General features: G+C 40.1%; 3 protein-coding genes across 3 annotated transcripts; 2 read left to right on the forward strand and 1 right to left on the reverse strand.

Annotated features, from left to right (window-relative positions):
• The first annotated feature begins 861 nt into the window (after positions 1-861).
• LOC124999791 (beta-2-microglobulin-like) lies at positions 862-2,939 on the forward strand. Its single transcript, XM_047574841.1, has 3 exons — positions 862-1,030; positions 1,725-1,997; positions 2,301-2,939. Exons 1-3 carry the CDS (start codon positions 967-969, stop codon positions 2,312-2,314), a joined length of 351 nt encoding a protein of 116 aa, XP_047430797.1. The 5' UTR covers positions 862-966; the 3' UTR covers positions 2,315-2,939.
• Positions 2,940-3,855: 916 nt separating this feature from the next.
• Positions 3,856-6,218, forward strand: LOC124999792 (beta-2-microglobulin-like). The gene is made up of 3 exons (XM_047574842.1): positions 3,856-4,007; positions 4,991-5,263; positions 5,574-6,218. Exons 1-3 carry the CDS (start codon positions 3,944-3,946, stop codon positions 5,585-5,587), a joined length of 351 nt encoding a protein of 116 aa, XP_047430798.1. The 5' UTR covers positions 3,856-3,943; the 3' UTR covers positions 5,588-6,218.
• A 3,356-nt stretch (positions 6,219-9,574) lies between these two features.
• On the reverse strand, positions 9,575-19,795 carry LOC125000425. The gene is made up of 4 exons (XM_047575974.1): positions 19,298-19,795; positions 18,221-19,264; positions 10,102-10,347; positions 9,575-9,979 (listed from the first exon to the last, which is right to left on the reverse strand). Exons 1-4 carry the CDS (start codon positions 19,760-19,762, stop codon positions 9,575-9,577), a joined length of 2,160 nt encoding a protein of 719 aa, XP_047431930.1. The 5' UTR covers positions 19,763-19,795.
• Positions 19,796-22,396: the final 2,601 nt, after the last annotated feature.

Genomic DNA, 22,396 nt, shown 5'->3' on the forward strand with positions numbered 1-22,396 from the left:
ATCACTCTTCAGGACTTCAAACTTTAATTATTTATATAGCACATAAAAGCAACCCAAAGTGCTTTAGATAAATAAAAACATAAAACATTACAACAAGACACAATATCAAGAAACTGCCACCACATATGTACACATAGAGACACATAAAAACACATTCACATACAAGAGTACACATACATACACGCACGCACACACGCTAAAAGTGTTTTAATTTTCTGTACTTTTGACTACTGTAGTTTTACTTTTTGATGCAAGTGATGCCACAACTGGACTTTTATTTTCTTTTGAACTTTGTGCTATTTGGTGTTGGTGATTTTTGATTTGTTATGAAATACTATTTTGTGTTAGTTCAATAAATTTAAAAATGTATAATTTTTCAGGATTTTTGTTGGGAAGACTGGTGCAGGTGGGGAATGACCAAAAAAGTTTTCGAAGCTTGGGACTAGGCCATTCCAACACAATTTAATGTTTCCACAGCCCAGCTTTGTGGAGTGTATGGCTTATGTATACACACAAGTCTTTGTACACTGAATGTTGTGGCATGATTTTATGTCTAATATAATACAGTCAGCACTCTCCAATGGAAGCTTGACTGGCCAATGTAACACTCCATGGACGAGTCAAATTAGAGGATGAGGATAAATAAACTGTAAGTTAATGCGATCTTTCAGTTAGGGACTATTTAGCATCGCTATAGAAAAAAGGTCTTGTATGGTTGTCTCGGGACTTTCCATTCCCCTTCGCTGTCCATCATGAACCAAACCTGTCTGGTCCATTTTTACCTAGTAACAGTGATGGGAATTAATGATTGGCCAACGTGATGTAAAGGGGCAGTCTTAAAGCGCTTGTATATCCTGATCAGCTCCATCTCCTACTTTATTTCACATCGCAGAGCGAGGAGTGTAGAAGCTTCTGTGCGTTTACTCGTTCGAACTTTGGAACAACAAGGAAATAACAAAGGAAAAGATGAAATTGATTCTGTTTCTTGCAGCTGTGGCAGCTGTCTACTGCTCAGTGGACTCTAAATACAGTAAGTAATGTTTTAGAAATGACCTCATAAAGATTGCTGTTTACTGAGGAATATCTGAAACATTATCTCCATTCAAAAAGTCTTTATCCTCATAGCTCAAAGTAAAATACATCACGGTTTAATTTGAGAATGTGTTTTTGATAGTCATCACACAAAGAATACGATTTGTGTTATTTGTGAGGATTTGATAACAGCAAAGCAAAGTTATTTTTTTATTTATACGGAACATTTTTATTTCAGCAGTGTTGCAAAAGAAAATCCCAGGGTCCAGTGTAAGAGTAAGGTTAGAAAAGATTTCTGTTATGTTACGTGATCCAGTGGAAATCCCCTCAACAGTTTAGATTTGGTTTCGATTTTCTGTAATGCTGTATCAGCCACCTCCATTTTCTTCGGCGTTGTACACTTATTCTTCTTACAGATACATGTATTCTTCTTACATACTAAACATTTATAAAAATTGTGTGTCAGTAACATGAACATGGGTTCATGGGTTTCAGACAGTAGATTCAGCTTTTAGGTAGAGAATCAGTCACAAATGGTTGTCTCTCTTTTTACAGGCTGCTGTTTGTAAAAATATATATACATTAATGTTTGATATTTCCTTTCAGTAAGCAGCCAGTTCAGTTGGCAGAAGAATGACATACTAAGTGGTTCATGGAAATTTTACATGTTTTCGCTTTCCTTATTTCCTTAGCTCCACCCAAGGTTCAGGTGTATAGCCGTGACCCAGGAGAGTTTGGGAAGGAAAATACACTGATCTGCCATGTGAGTAACTTCCACCCCCCTGACATCACCATCCAGCTGCTGAAAGAGGGAGACGAACTTCCTAATGCACAGCAGACAGACCTGGCCTTCAAGCAGGACTGGCACTTCCATCTGACCAAGAACGCTCCCTTCACCCCGGAGGCTGGACAAAACTACAAGTGCAGGGTCACTCACGGGACAACAACTAAGGACTACGCATGGGGTAAGTTAGCGTCAGCCTTAATGTGCGTATAATATATGCTATTTTTTTTTCCATGATCAAAGACAGCATCAGTATGTGATACAGTAACTCAAATAACAAACAAATAACAATTAGAAGGATAGTAATGTTTAAATATAACAATAGTGATATACAAAATAGAGCACATAGCATTTACCAAATGTGTTATCTAAAATTAAGGAGAATTTAAGTGTAATTTAAGTCAAAATATAAGGCAAATATTGCATCATAAGTCTTTATGGGATTAATACCAGAAACTATTTATTTATTTATTTTTTTCAACAGAGCCGAACATGTAACTGTCTGCGGAGGACCATCTTGGAGAAATCCCTGCTTTATTTCACTGGTTTTTAATGTTTTTAGTTTTCTGAAACATGACGTCATCACGTAATTTTCTCTGTCCAGAGAAATGCCAGATGTTTTTTCCTCCGTAGAATTTATTCTTCACACCTTCAAATAGCAAGATCACATTTTATTCTGACTTTCAAATGTTTCTATTCCAAAAACCATCATCAATACAAAATCAAGATCACACTGATATGTTAAAATTCCACCTTGTATCTTATTAGGAATAAATGCAAGGGCTGCAGCCGATTTATTGACTTGTGATTCAACAGTGTGCTTGTTTGATTCCATTGCTTGCCTTAAACAATGAGTTTGTGTTTGTAAAGCCAAAAGTGTTTCTGTTTAATCACTGTGTACCATTTGCTTGCATATACAAGCTCATATTTTTTTTTTCCTTAGATAGAAGGACTTCAACAGCTTTGTGCAACTAAATGAGTGGTCAAAATGGTGAATGGTCTTATTAATCATACATGACTTAGATATTGACTCTGGACTTGCCAGAAGTGTTTTCTCTATTCCTGATTTGTTATTTAAGATGCTTGTCTTTACCTTCTACTGAATAAATGGTTCTTAAAATTATCTTGTCTTACTTTTTCTATCACAAACCTTTACAAGTCATACTCTTAGAATTTACATTTTATTAGGAATATTAAGCAATGATAAGAGTCCAATGTCTGGTGTGTGTATGTGTGTGTGGTCTACTGGAGGCAGGCTTGGTTGTACAGCTTCACGGCAGCAGGAAGGAAGGACCTGCAGTAACAGACCTTTCCTCCAGCACAGGCAAAGCAGCCAACAGCTCAAGGTACTGGCCAGTGCTGTTATGATGCCAGGAAGGGTGTGGGATTGGTTATCCATCAGGGAAGATAGCTTTGCTATGACCTTCTGATCACCTACCACATCCACAGGGTCAAGAGCAGCCCAGAACAGAGCCGGTCTTCTTCACCAGTCTATTGAGTCTTTCCTGTCTGCCACTGACATGCTGCTGCTTCTGATGAGAAATAACTCTTTGTAGGAGGTAGATGATGGTGTCATCCAATCCAATGCTTACTTGATAGACGAACTGTAGCAGATTTATCAATGAATAGAAATAGAAAGTGCTATTCATTTAAAAAATTAAAAAATAAATGTCACACAGGTGTATTCTTTCACATATGACATAAATGTCATTGCTTATTCTTATGATGGATATGTGTGTCTGTGTGTGTATATATATATATATATATACACACACATGTCCATTTCGCATTTATTTACAGGAAATTGTTAAAATTTTGGACTTATTTAAGGGCCCCTATCCCCAATTGTAATTGTGTTAATTACAAATGAAACATTTTTTGCAAAACATTTACATTAACAGTAAATGACGTGATGTTTTGTAACTCTGTTGCTGTGTGTCTCTTAGAAGTTTTTCCTGCACTCTGAAATTAATGATTGGCCAGCGTGATGTAAAGGGGCAGTCTTAGAGCGCTTGTATATTCGGATCTGTTCCAGCTTTCACTTTATTTCAGATCGCTGAGCAAGGAATGTAGACGTTTTCATTTGTTTACTCGTTTGAGTTTCGGCAAAACAAAAACTGATCCAAGATGAAGTTACCTTTGTTTCTTACAGCTGTGGCAGTAGTCTACTGCTCAGTGGACTCCAAATACAGTAAGTAATATTATTGTATTTACCTCTTATAATCTAAAAATTGCTGTTTTTCTGAGGAATATCTGAAATATAATCTCTGTTCAAAAAGTCTTTATCCTCATGGCTCAAAGTAAAATACATCACGGTTTAATTTGAGAATGTGTTTTTGATAGTCATCACACAAAGAACTGTATACGATTTGTGTTATTTGTGAGGATTTTATAACAACAAAGGAAAGTTATTTTTTATTTATACGGAACATTTTTATTTCAGCAGTGTTGCAAAAGAAAATCCCAGGGTCCAGTGTAAGAGTAAGGTTAGAAAAGATTTCTGTTATGTTACGTGATCCGGTGGAAATCCCCTCAACAGTTTAGATTTGGTTTCGATTTTCTGTAATGCTGTATCAGCCACCTCCATTTTCTTCGGCGTTGTACACTTATTCTTCTTACAGATACATGTATTCTTCTTACATATAGATTGAACTCAAATTGAAAAGGTTGAGATAATTTCACATTATATGTTTAGTGAGAGGGTCGAGGACTGTGTCAGAGTTCTACCATTGTTCAGTCAGTTAACACCAAATGAAAAGACCATGGTGGTGATAAGGTTAATTTATGTTTATAAAAGTAAAACTGTAAAAATACAACATGTCTCACTCATGAAATCATTCAGTCAGCCACGTTATCAGTAGTATAGGATATTTTGTGCACTGGTAATTTACTTAATTTGTCTTTCCTATGCATATCTTATACTAAACATTTATAAAAATTGTGTGACAGTAACATGAACATGGGTTCATGGGTTTCAGACAGTGGATTCAGCTTTTAGGTAGAGAATCAGTCACAAATGGTTGTCTCTCTTTTTACAGGCTTCTGTTTGTAAAAATATATATACATTAATGTTTAATATTTCCTTTCAGTAAGCAGCCAGTTCAGTTGGCAGAAGAAGACATACTAAGTGGTTCATGGAAATTTTACATGTTTTCGCTTTCCTTATTTCCTTAGCTCCACCCAAGGTTCAGGTGTATAGCTGTGACCCAGGAGAGTTTGGGAAGGAAAATACACTGATCTGCCATGTGAGTAACTTCCACCCCCCTGACATCACCATCCAGCTGCTGAAAGAGGGAGACGAACTTCCTAATGCACAGCAGACAGACCTGGCCTTCAAGCAGGACTGGCACTTCCATCTGACCAAGAACGCTCCCTTCACCCCGGAGGCTGGACAACACTACAAGTGCAGGGTCACTCACGGGACAACAACTAAGGACTACGCATGGGGTAAGTTAGCGTCAGCCTTAATGTGTGTATAATATATGCTATTTTTTTTTAATAATCAAAGAAAGCATCAGTATGTGATACAGCAACTCAAATAACAAACAAATAACAATTAGAAGGATAGTAATGTTTAAATATAACAATAGTGATATACAAAATAGAGCACATAGCATTTACCAAATGTGTTATCTAAAATTAAGGAGAATTTAAGTGTAATTTAAAAAAGATAGAAGTCAAAATATAAGGCAAATATTGCATCATAAGTCTTTATGAGATTAATACCAGAAACTATTTTTTTTTTTTTTTTCAACAGAGCCGAACATGTAACTGTCTGCGGAGGACCATCTTGGAGAAATCCCTGCTTTATTTCACTGGTTTTTATGTTTTTAGTTTTCTGAAGCATGACGTCATCATGTAATTTTCTCTGTCAAGAGAAATGCCAGATGTTTTTTCCTGCGTAGAGTTTATTCTTCACACCTTCAAATAGCAAGATCACATTTTATTCTGACTTTCAAATGTTTCTATTCCAAAAACCATCATCAATACAAAATCAAGATCACACTGAGATGTTAAAATTCCCCCTAGTATCTTATTAGGAATAAATGCAAGGGCTGCATTTATTGACTTGTGATTCAACAGTGTGCTTGTTTGATTCCATTGCTTGCCTTAAACAATGAGTTTGTGTTTGTAAAGCCAAAAGTGTTTCTGTTTAATCACTGTGTAACATTTGCTTGCATATGCAAGCTCATTTTTTTTTTTTTTATTTATTTTTTTTTAGATAGAAGGACTTCAACAGCTTTGTGCAACTAAATGAGTGGTCAAAATGGTGAATGGTCTTATTAATCATATATGACTTAGATATTGACTCTGGACTTGCCAGAAGTGTTTTCTCTATTCCTGATTTGTTATTTAAAATGCTTGTCTTTACCTTCTACTGAATAAATGGTTCTTAAAATTATCTTGTCTTACTTTTTCTATCACAAACTTTACAAGTCATACTCTTAAAATTATATTTTATTAGGAATATTAAGCAATGATAAGAGTCCAATGTCTGGTGTGTGTATGTGTGTGTGGTCTACTGGAGGCAGGCTTGGTTGTACAGCTTCACGGCAGCAGGAAGGAAGGACCTGCAGTAACAGACCTTTCCTCCAGCACAGGCAAAGCAGCCAACAGCTCAAGGTACTGGCCAGTGCTGTTATGATGCCAGGAAGGGTGTGGGATTGGTTATCCATCAGGGAAGATTGCTTTGTTATGACCTTCTGATCACCCACCACATCTCTCCTGTCTGCCGCTGACATGCTGCTGCTCCTGATGAGAAAGAACTCTTTGTAGGAGGTAGATGATGGTGTCATTCAATCCAATGCTGGTCCGATAGACAAACTCATGGATCTATTATCACTGGTCTGTAGCTGTTCAGATCTTTGGGGTGTCGGTGTGTAGGCACACCTACTACACACAAGGTTTTCCATAGCTGTGGTACCTTCCCCAACTTTAAGGCAAAGGTTCTGTCTTTACCAGATGTTTCAGGAGCGACAGGTTGGTGTCACTCAACGTGGGTAGCCTACAAAGGGAAGTTGTCACAGCTGAAGAGTAGCAAATTTGATGGAGATACAACAAACATGTGTCTTTGTGGCTTTATAAAATACAAAGTGCTATTCATTTCACAAATAAGTCACAGAGGTGTCCTTTCCATATTCTTATGACATACATGTCATGTCAATTTCACACACCAGTGCCATGCACTGGGAGCAACTGGGGGTTCACTGTCTTGCTGTCTTGACACTTCAACATGTGGTACATTCTGGAGATTGACTGATAACCCTCTAGTTCATGGACAACTCACTCTACATATTAAGCCACTGCCACACATTTGTGTGTTCATATTCTTACAACTATATATTTTAGCAACCAAGAATGGCAAGTGTGGGGTTTGATTAAACAATGTAACTGGGAGGAACATGTTGATGTAAACCGTGCCTAGCAACAGTTTGACCTAATTTTTGTATTGGCGGAATTCAATATCACGTAATCTGTCTAGGGGATGAACACTTTTTTGGATGCCAGGGTTTGTTTTCCAGGCTGTCTGATCTACCTTGTAAGAATGTAGCCCTGCCCAACCACAGCAGCAATGACAACAGGAAAAAAGTACTTTCTGTTTTGTTTTTGTATTTGTGTTTGTTTAATGTTTAATGACTTTTCTATCTCTTGTGTGCACTGTTCTATAAAATGTATGCTTCTGCAACACTGCAAATTTCCCCATTGTGGGGGAAATTAGTTTAGTTTTGTTGTTGTAGCATACATTGTTTTTAAACAGACAAAGTGTCAAAATTAAGGCGAAGTAAAGTAAATTAAATCTGACTTGTCACAATAGCAAACACTTGTTCTGTTGAAAAGTCAGTCAAATCAGTTTTATTTGCCGTTTATATACATACACACATACAAGGAATTTGTTCACTGCATTTAACCCATTCAAGTGAGCACATTTGGAGCTGTGAGCTGCTAGTGACCTCACAAAGTGAAGTCAAAGCAGTAGAGCTCCACCTGGTGACTGGCAGCAGTATAGGTCATAAGTTGCTTTTTACCAGTCTTTCCATCTGTTTGTCGTGTTTGTTTAGTTTTTTGTTTAGGAACTTATTTAGATATATTTGTTTTGTTTTTATATTTTTAGGCTATTTATTTTCTTTTTTATTGCATATTTAAGTAGGGGAAACAGTTTGCGAATCTGGGGATGTGGGTATCTGGTGCTGATGTGGGTGTGCATCACCTCTGTAGGGTGCCAACCGATCTCTGTGGAGGGCCACACTTCTACCCCTAGGTGGCAGCTGGACCCTATACACCGGCCCAGTGCCCAACCAGGGACAGGCCATCCGAGCAGGGGGGCCAAGGTGCCACCCTGGCCAGGGAGACCACAGGAAGAGGGAACCTCCACCCGCCAGGGAGAGACCCCAGACCCCCAACAAAGGGAGAGGGGAAGCACTGAGCCATCACCCGAACCAGTCGATACCGGATCAACCGAGTTCCCAAGGGACCCGTCGCAGTGCAGCGCTGGGAGACAAAGCCCGGCCAAGAGGACACCAGAAAACCTAGGTCAACCTGCCCAACCGCCGTGGGGCCACAGACCACCAGTCCAAGATGCCTCTGCCAGCGGAGGACCAGGCCCCCCGAACCATGCCAAAGGATAATGAAAAGTGACAGTGTCCCTATTACTGTGCTTCTTCAGTCCCTGATGAGGAAGCAAACCCCTACACCGTGACCCTGTGACCCTGGATGTGGTGTGGTGCATTAAGACAGACCCTGACCGATCCTGGGTGGACCTCCAAGGTGAGGTGCATTAAAAACTTGAATTGGGTGTATGTGGTGTACCTAGCTATGGCTGTAATAAGTGACATAGTGTATGGTGGAGGGTGAGGTGAGTGCAATTTAGGAGGCAGGCAAGTGAGGGCCAAGTCCCCGGCGGCAGGGCCAAGGTAGTTTAAACTGGATCAGCTGTAAGTTCTTTTTGTCATTTTAAATATATTTTGGCAGATCTGAGTCCAGAAATCAAAGTCTGTAGACAGGGAAAGATCGGCTTCCCATTTTGATATTGGTAGATGTATAGAATGGGTGGTTGATAGCAGCTTATATATTAAAGAGAGGGTTTTCTTCTTTTTTGGTATGAGTTTTTTAATGTTGGCGACGAATTGTGGTGGCTGCATGCCATCCTGGAGCACTGGGATTTTCTGTCTGATTGTCTTGGTCACCTGTAGGTATTGGAGGAAGTTTCCATTTCTTATTTCAAATATATCAAATAAATCTGTGTGATTCTTAAGTAAGTTGCCCTGGAAGAGGTGATGGAGGTGGGTGATTCCTTTATGCTTCCTAGTGCTTAGGTGAAAAGGGACTTTGTTATTTACAATGTCAGGGTTGTGCCAAATCGGGGAGAGTTCCAGCTGGGATCCTGTGGTCTCTAGACTCTAGACTCTAGACTCCACCAAGCGGACAGGGTGGAGGCAGTAATGGTTTTTTCGAAGCAGTTATGACGCTTAAGGGTGATTGTAATGGTACATGGTCTTGCTCTTATATAGCGCTTTTCTACCTACTCAAAGGTACTCAAAGCGCTTTTACAGTCAGAGACACATCCACCCATTCGCTCACACAAGCACACACACATTCACACACCAGAGCCAGTTGGTGGGAGCAACTGGGGGTTCAGTGTCTTGCTCAAGGACACTTCGGCATATGGCACACTCGGGGGATCGAACCGCTTTGCTCTACCTACTGAACCAAAGCCAGGCACAAACTGTCTGAAATCGGACGCCAGTCCAATGAAGCTCTTCAGCTCATGCAAGTTGGTGGGGGTTGGCCAGTCCTCCACTGTCCGCACTTTCTCCTCCAATGTGCTGATGTCCTCTCCCCCAGAAACTCCAGCTCTTTTCTCAGGAAGCAGCACTTGTCGGGGTGGAGCTTCAGACCCGCCGCTGCTATCCTCTGTAGAACCCACCGCAGGGCCCCCAAGGCCACCTGGAAGGAGCTCCCGTGGACCAGGATGTCATCTAGATAAACTAGATATTCCTGTCTAGGAATGTCGGCCAGCACCTTTTCCATTAGCCGTTCGAACATGGCTGGCTTGTTGCACAAGCCAAAGCAGAGGACCCGGAACTGCCACAACCCTCTGCCCATACAGATTCTTTGGTCTTGCTGAAGGGCAGAAGGGGACCTGCCAGTATCCACTGCGTAGGTCTAAGGAGGAGAACCAGGACGAGCCAGACACCAATTCCAGAGACTCGTTGATGCGGGTCATGATGCGCCTCTGCTGCTCTCAGGGTTGGCAGATATGTTTTTGTGGTTTGTGTGGGGTGCACCATTTCAACAGTGGGACCCCCTGGGAAGGCCAGCGTGTTCTTTCCTAGGTCTAACACACAGCGGGCGGCCCTCAGGAAGTCCAGTCCTATGATGCAGGGGTCCTGCACCGCTGCAACCCACACCCTGAAGTTCACTGCCAACCCCCCAACCCGCATCACCACCACCCCTCGTCCAAGCACAGGGGCCAGCTCGCCAGTAACGGTTTGCAGTTTCACCGCAGTAGGTCCCCCCACATCACGTACACTCTCCTCGCCAGGGTTTCAGTGTCATTAGCCAGTACACGGAGTGGCTCACCAGGATGTCTCTGCCTGCTTGACAGCTCCAAACGCAGGACGCCAGGCTGGCTGCATTGTCCAAATCTCCACTGTAGGGCCCCAACCAAAGCCCAATAGTCAGCAAGCAAGGGGCTAGGGAATGCATTATGCCAATGAGTGTCCTCACAAAGATGGCCGGACAAGAATATGTGTACACGGGTGGGAAGGGGGAGGGTTCTGCAGGCTTGTGTTAAATTGTTTGTTCCATGTGTGAAGCACCTTGGGTTGCAATTCATTTTTATGAAGTGTGCTATATAAAGTTGATTTGATTCGAAGGACATTGTGTAACTCAGTGGGAAGGGAGACAGAAATTGGTAAAATTTGGAGAATCATAAAAAGAATGAATGGGATTAAAATAGATGGGCATGGGTATCCAGTTCTAAATGATGGTGAAACAACAGCAGTGAAAGACCAAGAGTATACTGAGAAGCTGGCAAAAGGATTTTATTAAAATTCACAGTTCAGAAAATACCAGTGATGAAGGGTAACAAGGAAGAGAAAGGTAGAGCTGTTACAGTGTAAGGAAGACACCGATGACCTATTCAATCATCCATTTATAAAAACAGAGCTGAACTGTGTGCTCCACAGAACTAAATTATCAGCACCAAGAAAGGACCAAATTTGTTTGTAATGTTAAAGCATCCAAATCCAAAGGGATTTTACTGGAATTATATAACAAAGTTTGAGAGGGGAATTGCCACAAAGCTGGGGGGAGGTTATTGTAGTCCCAATACTTATCTTCTCTGTTTCTAACCGGCTGGCCTTTGGCAGATGGGTCCCTCCATATGAGCTGGGTTCTGCTCAAGGTTTCTTCCTGTTAAAAGGGAGTTTTTCCTTGCCACCGTCGCCCTCAGGCTTGCTCTGGAGGTTGCAGGCTGGTTTTTGTGAAGCGTCTTGAGACGATTTGTATTGTTATTGGCGCTATATAAATAAAACTGAATTGAATTGAATTGAATACACTAGCCCAGGGAATCATGAACCAATCACATCCAAATGATAAATGACAGGTTAACATGTTGCAAGTAAACGATAAATATCTAAACATCAGAGTGACTTTAGAAGAGGGAGAAATACTATGGATCCAGCTATATGTTTAGAACATGAGGTCAGAAAAGCACAGGTAAGCCAATAAAGTGGTGGCTGTGTTTTTTGACATAGAAAAGGCATATCACATGATGTGGGAGAGGGATTATTAATAAGACTTGGCTAATTAGGTATTAAAGGTCGAATTTATAGATGGATTAAGGATTTTTTTATTAGCAGATTTATTTAAGTAAGAATAGGGAAATTTGCAATCAAAAATTTCACAACTCAAGGGCGCATCATATGTCCTTTATTGTTCAACCTAATGATAAATGAAGTGTTTACGGGAATAGAGACTTAGATGAGGGTTTTACTTTTTGCTGATGACAGGGCAATTTGAAAGGGGGAAATAAGCTGGAACTCATTATACATAAACAGGGTGCTATTATGTAAATAAAGGACACGTCAAATATGTGGGGGTTAAATTTTCAGCTGACAAGATAAGGTTTTTTTTTTGTTTTTTTTTTTACAAGGAAAAGAACTGGCAGTGCAGTAAAACTAAAATTGTATAATCAAGAATTGGAGAGTGTGAAACTATTTAAATACTTAGGGATACTGTTTGATTAAAGAATCAAGGGCTTTACATATTGTTGGACAATATTCAATATCAGGCATTGAGTATATATACAGGGAAACTTAAAACCACTCTAAAAGCAGCATTACAGGTAACAATGAGGGAAAGGGGAGGAGATTACAACTATCAGTGACTTACTGACTTATCCAACACAACTCTCTTTAAAACCTTGTTGGGAAAAGAAGAAAGGGGACAGTAAAAGCTTTGGATGGACAGGGACACATAAAGCAAAATAACTTGAAATAGCACAATTAACCATCAGTGCAGTACCTTTTCCAGTTGTACCCCCTTGGATACTTCCAAATGCCACAGACTTTGTATTATTGAAAAAAGATGAACAAGAATAGAGAGGTTATTTATCATTCATATATTGTACAGGCATGCATTGATGGATTTATCAGTTACATCCAGATATATACTGATGTGTCAAAGAGTTCAGTTAAGTCAGGAGTAGCTTTTATTGTTGCAGAATTTCATATTACAGTAGGGAAACAGATCTGGGAAGTATCTGTTTATGCAGGAGAAATTATTGCAATATTGTTAGCAGGGCAGTGGATTGAAGAAACAAGACCATTAACCCATTGAGAACAGTTGTATGCTCAGATTCAAGTTCAGCATTAGAAGTTTCCATCACTCTGCTGTCACTACTGAAGTAGTTTACCACCACCAGGTTGTGACTGTGTGAGAGAATTAATAAGGTATTAAATTGTAAGCAACTAATAGAAAAGTGCTATTAAACCAATGCGTATAAGACCAGATACTGTAATAGAAATGAAACAAATTTGGGTATTATCAAACAAAGATTGAGGGAAAAGTAACAAAAACAAAACAAAAACAAAGAAATGGGAGGAGGAGACGAAGGAACGGTAGCATTATATAGTACAAAGAAAAGTGGGAGAAATGAGATGCGTAGGAAGGAACAGAAGAGAAGAGACAATAACGTTGAGACTCAGGTTTTGACATACTGCACTTAAAAGTATACTGTTCATTATAGGAAAACAGGGAATGATGACTACTGTGGACGGTATTTGACAAGACATCCCAGAAAAGTAAAGAATGCTGTAAACTAAGAATGCTTTCAAAAATATAGATAATGATTGTTTATTTTTATTAATTTACAAAACGCAAAGTGAATGAACAAAAGAAAATGTTTAATCATGTCAATGTTTGATGTTAGTACCCTTTGCCTTCAAACCAGTGTTGTATATTGATGTGCTGAAGAAAGAAGTGATCACCGCTGACAAGTCTTATCTTGCATTTAAAGAGGTTTATTCACAAGAAAGAACAATGTCAAAAATCACAGCCGAATCTGAGAGAGCTTCTGGCCAATCGTCGAATCCTCTCTGCCATTCAGCTCCTACAGACCCCTTATATATGGTTCTTATCCCCAAGAACCCCCATTCACAAACAAAACTTGTCTCCTTACAAGGTCTAGCAGTTTTATGGACTGACAACTGATACATCACCTTTTAACCTTAAAACTTTATATAGACATCCCCAAAAAAGGAAACAAACACTGAGAACGAATGGAGAGGACCATATACTACATATTTCCCCCCTTCGAGGCTCCTAGAGTCTCGACCAACAAAAAACAGCACAAACATATTCACTGTTACAACATAAATACATGTTCCTCCTACATGTGCCAACTATAGCACAACTCTTAACAATACAACAAATTCATGGAGTGTGAGAGAGCGAAAACCTATCAGACAGTCGTCTTTCTTAAAATGTTCATCTGTGAAACAAGACAGGAAATTCTCTCACGGCCCCTCTGCCTTAGGCGACCACACAGTAGTACTCCAAGCCTACTAAAAAAGAAGGATTTCTAAAATTTATATAGGGAAATATCTTAAGCAGAGTGTATATATATGGATACCTTAGAAAATAAATCAAAACCATATCCAACATCAGGCTGGTCGACCCATCGGACCCTCCATTGGACCTCTCCCTTCCTAGCATTACTTTCCTTAAACACCCCGAAAACAAAAAAACAACTGAGGTTCCAATACATCCACTTTCTTAACAAACACATAACTCAATTACATTCATTACAACATTGACAAAACAAAAGTATGTTGCACTGTGATTCTTTTCCACTTTGCTTCATTCGTTTCCCACTGGCACTGCAAAGCTTCATCACAGTGTCCTAGTTCAGGGTCCTTCAGTCCCCGAACACCCAGCTTCTTGCAGTGATCCTCCTTCAATATCCTTCTAAGTGGAGAAAAGACAGCACACCAGTATCTTTGCAAACATTAAAACAAATAGACACAATATATTTAAAAACAAACATCAACACACACACATTTCTCCCTTGACTCTGTGGATGATAAACTGCCCCTGACGCTGTTTAATCCCCAATTTCTGTAAGATCAGTTTCACAGTCTTATCCACAAACTCCTTCCTGTTATCCGAAGATATTCGATTAGGAAGTCCCCACCTGCTTATGACCTCCCTGCACAGAAACTTTGCAACTGACTGAACATCCTTCCGCTTAGTTGGACAAGCCTCAGGCCATCGTGAAAATCTATCCACGACAACCAACATATATCTTTTTTACCTGCAACTGGTTTTATCATATCAACAAAATCCACCACCAATTCACGCATTGGACCCCTTGGCGTTGGAATATGACCTGGAGGAACCATCACACCCCTCCGAACATTATTTTTCAGACAGATAGTGCACCTGCTTATAACATAATCAATTTGCTCAAGCAAATATGGTGCCCAAAATCCATACTCTTTTATAATCTTCCTCCTAACTTCCCCCCTTGCAACATGGGCTAAGCCATGTGCTTCCTGAATCATCAATCCCAACAGGTCTGGAGGTGCTACTATCAGTCCCTCATGATTTCTCCAAAGACCAGTAGAATCCTGTGTTGCCCCTCGATCTATCCACAACTGTTTATCCACCTCAGAGACAGCTTCCTGCTTTAAGACCACATCTCTCACTGTAATCTTATCCTCCAAATCTACTTCATGTGTGACCAAGAAAACTTTACCCAACTTCTCAGCTCATGTCACTGCTTTTGCAGCCTCATCAGCCGCTTTATTACCCTGAGTGACTCTTGACACATCCTTCTTATGTGCTGCACATTTAGCTATTGCTATTTCTTTAGGTTTCATCATAGCATGGAGAAGTTTCATTATCTGAGTGTGATGCTGTATTGGGGAACCATCTGTTTTCTTAAACCCTCGATTTTTCCCTACCGATCCAAACAAATGACACACATTATGAGCATATGCAGAATCTGTGTAGACCGTCACACGCTTGCCTTCCGCTAAAAGACATGCTTCAGTTAACCCCACCAATTCAGCAAGCTGCGCTGATGCAGGCTGCGGTACCACTTCCGCTTTCTCAACAACAAAAATTGTTCCCTGGGCTTTTACCACCGCATAACCAGCACTCAAATTATCTCCCACACGATAACAGGACCCATCAGTCCAATACTCTAAATCTGCCTCACGCAGTGGGAGAGCTTGCAAATCTGACCTCAGTCTCGAATATTTCTCTGCTTCTTGAACACAATCATGTGGTTCACCATCTTCTGGAGTTGGCAAATTCTCAGCTGGATTTATCGTAACACATCTGACTAATGTGACATCCTCTTGTTCTAAAAGCCTATTATAGTCTCTAAGTCTAGGCATGGTCAACGTATACCTGCCATAGTTCAAAAGATTTCTGAGACTATGATGAGTAAGAATTGTCACTGGATATCCCATCGTGACCGAAGATGCTTTGTCATACATTAAATAGACTCCCACCATTGCTCTATAACACAGTGGTAGTCCCAGTCCAACATCTGAGTAAGCAGTAGAATAATATGAAATAGGTTGAGGACTGGTCCCTGTACCTGTTGGCTGACAAAGAACTGCACATGCATATTTTCCTCTAGCTGAGGTAGATACATACAACAGAAAATTCTTAGAATAGTCTGGAAGGGCTAACGCTGGAGCTTCTTGTAACCTCTGTTTAATTGTTTCAAAGGCTAATAAACCATCCTGTGTCCAGAGAAGATTACAATGAAGTTGAGTACTCCCAGTATCTTTAATCATAGCCCTTAAAGGTCCTGTCAAACTTGCATAATCTTCAATCCATGCTGAAGAGTAACCAGTGATACCGAGGAATGTCATCATCTCCCTGACTGTTCGGGCTTTGGAGCCTTTCGAATAGCCTCTAAATGACTGTCAGAAATACTTTTGTGGCCCTGTGTTATTGTTTGACCCAAATAAACTACCTTCTCCTGACAATATTGCAACTTCTTCTGTGAAACCTTGTGACCATTTTCTGCCAAAATCTGCAACAACTTAATTGAGTCTTCATGACATGTTTCCTTATCTGGTGAACAAATGATAATGTCATCTACATATTGAACCACTGTACTTTTTAATTTTTGATCTAGTCCTGCTAAATCATCTTTCAATACTTTATTGAAAATATGAGGACTATGTTTAAATGCCTGTGGCAACCTTTGGTACTCATAAAACTGTCCCTTGTATGTGAACCCAAACAAACCCTGACTTTCTATGCTCAGTGGAACACTGAAAAATGCACCACATAAATCCAATACTGTAAAATGTGTAGCATTTGGGGGAATTTGAGCTAACAAAGTATGCGGATCTGGCACTTCTGCTGGAAAATCGGCTACTACTTCATTCACAAATCTCAAATCATGAACCATGCGATAGGAATCGTCTGGTTTCTGTAAAGGCAACAATGGCGTATTGCTTATAGGATTTTGAGTTATCTTCAACACATCTGCTCTCAGAAGTCCTTCAATCTGTGGTTCAATCCCTTGAACTGCCTCTTCTTTCAGTGGATACTGATTCTTCCAAGGAGGTCTGGCTCCAGGTCTGAGTTCCACTTTCACTGGTTGAGCTGATTTAACAAGACCAATATCAGTACTGTATCGAGACCACAAACATTCAGGTACTTGCTGTAACATTTCTCTCCTCAAAACGTCTGCGTCCATTTCAACCCCACATATCGCTTCATGTGTCATTTGGACAACTTGTGGTCGCCCATGTCCTTGAGCAGATATCATAATCTTGAGAAACCGCTGATCCTCACTCTTCCAGATGGCAGAATTCCCCTCTACTGGTGCAAAAACAGCTATTACTGCTTCCGCCATCATTTCTCCTATATCTTTCTGTTCATATTCTTCAGACACCATCAAAGTCACATGTGGTACACTCTCTTTGATTTTTTATTCTTCGCTCACATATTCCTACATATCAACCATCATTGCTGCTCCTTGTGGTCCCCAAATTATACAAGACGAGGTGAGTTCAACTTCTTTTGGTTGATGACTTATCCACTCCTCACAATTTGACTGGGCAGCGTCCTTAAAATACTTGAGCGTACAATGAAGCGAATAGTCTGGAAGTCTTGCATCAGGCATATTTGCTACAATGAACTTCTCCCACAATTTAACAGGTTCCAAAAACTCTGCACTAAGATCTCCAATCCAGTATACTGAAGATGCCTCAACATCTGTTGTCATCAATAGTTGGTAAGCAGTATCAGATGGCATCTCCACCAAACAGCCGTCGGGTGTACACTTTATAACACACTTCAATCTGCATAAAGCATCTCTTCCTAACAGTGCAATCGGTGTGTGTTCTGAAACCAATATAGGTATTGTAGTCTTTAGATTTTTGTAACAGAGCTCAATTGGTTTTGTAAGAGGTACCAGCTGTTTCACTCCCTCAAACCCCGACCAGACATAGGGAGGTGTATAGCATCTTCAGGCCGAATACAGGTGAAAGCCGCTCCGCTATCTACCATCACTTCTAATGGTCTATTATTTACTTTCACCATTATTGTTGGATCTTGTTCTGGCCCTGACACTACCAGCTGACACCCCCCTTTCGAATTCTCCGGGCACGCCTAAAATCCTTGGGATTAAATGGGATTAATCCTTGCTCTGAAGTTCCCTCCTGGTCTAGTGCATTCTCGAGCAAAGTGTCCAAACTGTCCACAGTTATAACACACTTCTGAGAACTGTTGGAAATTAGAGTTTCCTCTTCCTCTTCCAAAGGTTCCTCGACCTCTTCCTCTCCATATTTGCAACCGGCCAAAAGTTGGTTGTGTGTTATAAACAACAGGGACCACTGGGGACGGTTGAGGTGATTGAAACTGAACCTGGTTTGGCTGCAATTGTGGAGATGATTGATTTTGTTCAGGCTGGCTCTGTAAAACTAAAGCCTGCTTCTTCTCCTTCTTCTTGTTATCCACCAATTGTATTTGATTGAGTTTCCGAAGAGTTTCTTGATCTTGTTCCTTCTGATCATACTCCTTCTTTCTATGCAGGTCCACTTGATGTGCTACATGGTCTGTATATACACCCTTTGCCATATTTCCAAGACCAACCACTTCTGCCAATTTGCTCCGCACTGGTAGAGGTAGCCCCTTCTGTATCTTGGCTCGCAAAATTGATTGCTCCATTTGGCTCTCCTCTGGATCGTTTCCTGTGACATTTCTCCACACCTGATAGGCTCTTGACACATAGGCTCTCGGATTTTCTTCCTGTCCCAGTGGCTCAATGAGAATGTTATCAGGGTGTATATTTGTTGGAAATGTATCTTTCAATGCTCTCCATACTCGACCTCTATTTGCTGCAAACAGCTCTGAATCATTTACAGCAGTTTCCACATAACGGTTTAATCCAGCTCTTTGCAAAATCTCCCCCATGGCTGGGACCCCAAGTATATTTGCCAGCAATCTCTTAATGTCTCCTACTGCAGCTTGCGTCCCCACCATGATCTCTTCCAACTTTGAGATCCAAGGGTGTGCTCCATCTTGAAGAGTAGGTAACTTCTCAAGTATATCTGACATGTCAGTACTCTGCCAAGGTTTATACTCCAAATTCTGACCTCTTATGACAACTGGACACATCTTACCAGGCTTCTTCTTTTCCCTTGAACGCAGTTCATATTCCTTGTCCAGTTTTTGGGAACCTGTTTTCCGCAACTCTTTCTTCTGAATCTGCAGTTCTTGTAATTGGTCTTCTAATGCCTTCCTTCCTTTTGGTGTAGTGCATTTGTCCAGACATCTACAGCATCGATCTATATTCTCTTCAACTTCTCTTAAAATCTGTCGTCTTTCTTCTTCTCTATAAGCAGTTTTTATCTTAGCAGACTTCAAAAGAGTAGGACTCTCTCTTTCCAAATCTTCATCACTGTCATCATTTTCACTTTCATTTTCAACTTCACTGTCATCTCTCAGTTCCATTCTTCTTCCTGTTTTACCTCCTCTTCTTTCCGCTCTGGCCAGTAGTCTTCTGACTGCTGGATCATATCCTCCCATGGCTTCTTCTTCATCACTCTGATCCTCCACTTCTCCAAAATCCATCCTTGTAATTCTCAATCGTCCTCCGGTCTCCAAACGTGTCGTTTGCTTTTTACTTTTTGTACTTGGATACATCCTAATAGTTGTCTCTGCTTTCCCCACTTCTATAACCTGCTCAGCCTCATTCTTAATGTGGTAATTGCCCTCTTGACTAATTACCGGAAGTTGAGGATAAACTTCCCTGAGCTCCATCTCCTTCTTATACGGCGGAGGTCTCTGTACTGGAACTACATGTGAAAAGGGTGCATCAATCTCTGCCATTAACTTCTCTGTTTTCTTTACATTCTTTTTCATTTCATCTTCCGTCTTCTCATCATAGTTTTTCTTCATCTCCATCCATTTCTGTCCCTCCTTCTCAAACAACTGGAGAATGCCAAGCTCCGTTTGTCTCTTCTGTTTACGTCTTTCACCTTTTCTTCCTTTCTTTTCATCTGCCTTATAGGTGGTCACAAGCACCTGTATTGTTTTTATTACTTCTGGATTAAAGGTTCCTATCACTGGCCATGGTTGCTCAATTTCAGGCCAACGCTTACACCATTTCTGTGACATCATTGCAATACCTTTAATTAAAGAATTATTCTTCTGAACTACCTCAACAGGAGTAGTTACTTTTGGGTTATCCATCTTTGATATAATAGTAACACCCCCTTTTTATCTGTAATCAAATTCAACCTAATTAAAAATTACCTTAACTTTATTCTGTTATCCTATTATTATGTTTATTTTAATTGATACACTATTATTATTACCACCTATATCCCCCCTTTTTATCACAATCAACAAACAAATGAATAAATCTGCCAACTTCAGAGGATGAAAAAACAACCCTACAGATGTAAGAGCAAACAACGCCAGGTCCACACACAATATCAACCTTATACAAACAACCGATCAAATTGCAAGGTACAGCTTCCCCAACTCAGCAGAAATTAACTCTGTTATTTGAACGGTCAGTCAAAGTTGTCCCAAATCTGATTACCAATCAAACAATATATGTATCATCAATATCAACCATTAACAAATGCATAGAGGTCAAAAAGCAGGTAGATTAGAAAGAGTCTGTGGATAAAATCACACTGGCCTTATTGCTGGGTTCAGATGCGTGTGCTGTCGTCTGCGAGCCTCAAGTTTCCTGTGTGGTAGACCAGCTGTTCTCTCCTCTGCCTCCAGACTCCCCCCTTGTCCTTTTGCTTCCTTCTTGAACTCTCACCCCATAAAAAGAGACAACAGACAAACACTTTAACATTGTAAAAAAAACACTAAGTACAATACACTCTTCAATGTGACTAACACATTCCTGCCAACACTTTCCTTTGTTATTTCTTTAAATATAAAGTCCTTTTTCTGGGGCTCATATATTTTAAAAGTTTCTGAAGTCCTCCAAGCAGAGGCTCCTAGTATTTTAACTAAAAAAGTCCCCACAAAAGGCTCATACTATATTTATCAAACGTCCTTTACAGGCTCATAATATTCTAGCACATACTAATATGTAAGTGTATTATTATTTTTATCGCCTTAATCTCCTATTTCCTAATTTTATTCGTTTTATTCAACATAAAATCTAACATATTATTTCATGAAACCGGTTGACACACAAACAACAAGGATCCACAAACTACAAATACAGAACACACAAATTTAAAGTGATCACACATTTCTCTTCCAAATAACTAGGCCTCTAACTTCTCTCTAACTTCTACCTCTAACTTTAACTTCTAACTAACTTCTTCTTTTAACTAACTAATATCTTCTATTTCACTGTTAACCTTTCACTATTAAGAAAATTCCTATTTTCTTCTCTTTTTTAGGCGATTCTTTCTAGCGGTCCACAGACCTGCCCTAGTAGCCTCAAGCTATAGAACCCCTTTTTCTCTATTCCTATTTAACTCTTATATACTCTATTCCTATTTTCCTCTAAATTTACCTCTTTTTTTGAAAAATTCAAATGTTCCTAATTTCCCCTGGGCCCAGGAGTTCTCTCTCTATATATATTTTTATCCTATTTTATACTTTAAGCCAATTCCTTTAAAGCCAATAAAGCCAATTTTCACACTGCTACCAAAGACCATGTGTCTTACTAGTTACAGCGGTAAAGGGCCCCTCCACTTAACTTTGCACGATGTGAGTTCAGTGCCTCATGCTACTAATTAGGCTTTTCTACTCTTATTTCTTCTATTCCTTTTCTATTCTCTTCTTCACTTTTTCTCTATTTGTAGGCCTACTCTTATTTCCTTTTATTCCTTAATCCTAAATTCTCTTTTTTATTATCTTCTTATTTCCTTTAAATCTATATCGTCCTTTCCCCCCTTTTGCGTTGCCAGCAACGCAAAGAAAACCTCAAATTTAGAAATTTAGAACGACGAATAACTTCCAACAGCAGCACAACAACCTCCCCACAAAGAGTCTTTAACGGTGTGTCCCCACAGCAACACTGCACAGTCCCCACGAGCAAACCAGCGCACTATATTGTGAAAAACTCACCCTGTATATAAGCCGGCTGATGCGGGAGTCAGCTCCTCAGGACTGAAAGCAGATGCTGAGAGGCCACAAACGCGTCCAAGTTCGTGACGCCAAAATTGTTGTATATTGATGTGCTGAAGAAAGAAGTGATCACCGCTGACAAGTCTTATCTTGCATTTAAAGAGGTTTATTCACAAGAAAGAACAATGTCAAAAATCACAGCCGAATCTGAGAGAGCTTCTGGCCAATCGTCGAATCCTCTCTGCCATTCAGCTCCTACAGACCCCTTATATATGGTTCTTATCCCCAAGAACCCCCATTCACAAACAAAACTTGTCTCCTTACAAGGTCTAGCAGTTTTATGGACTGACAACTGATACATCACCTTTTAACCTTAAAACTTTATATAGACATCCCCAAAAAAGGAAAACAAACACTGAGAACGAATGGAGAGGACCATATACTACACCAGCATCAATCCTTGTAGGTACACTTGCAGGGATTTTGTAG

Source organism: Mugil cephalus, chromosome 22 (genome assembly GCF_022458985.1).
Source record: "Mugil cephalus isolate CIBA_MC_2020 chromosome 22, CIBA_Mcephalus_1.1, whole genome shotgun sequence".
Taxonomy (NCBI): domain Eukaryota; kingdom Metazoa; phylum Chordata; class Actinopteri; order Mugiliformes; family Mugilidae; genus Mugil; species Mugil cephalus.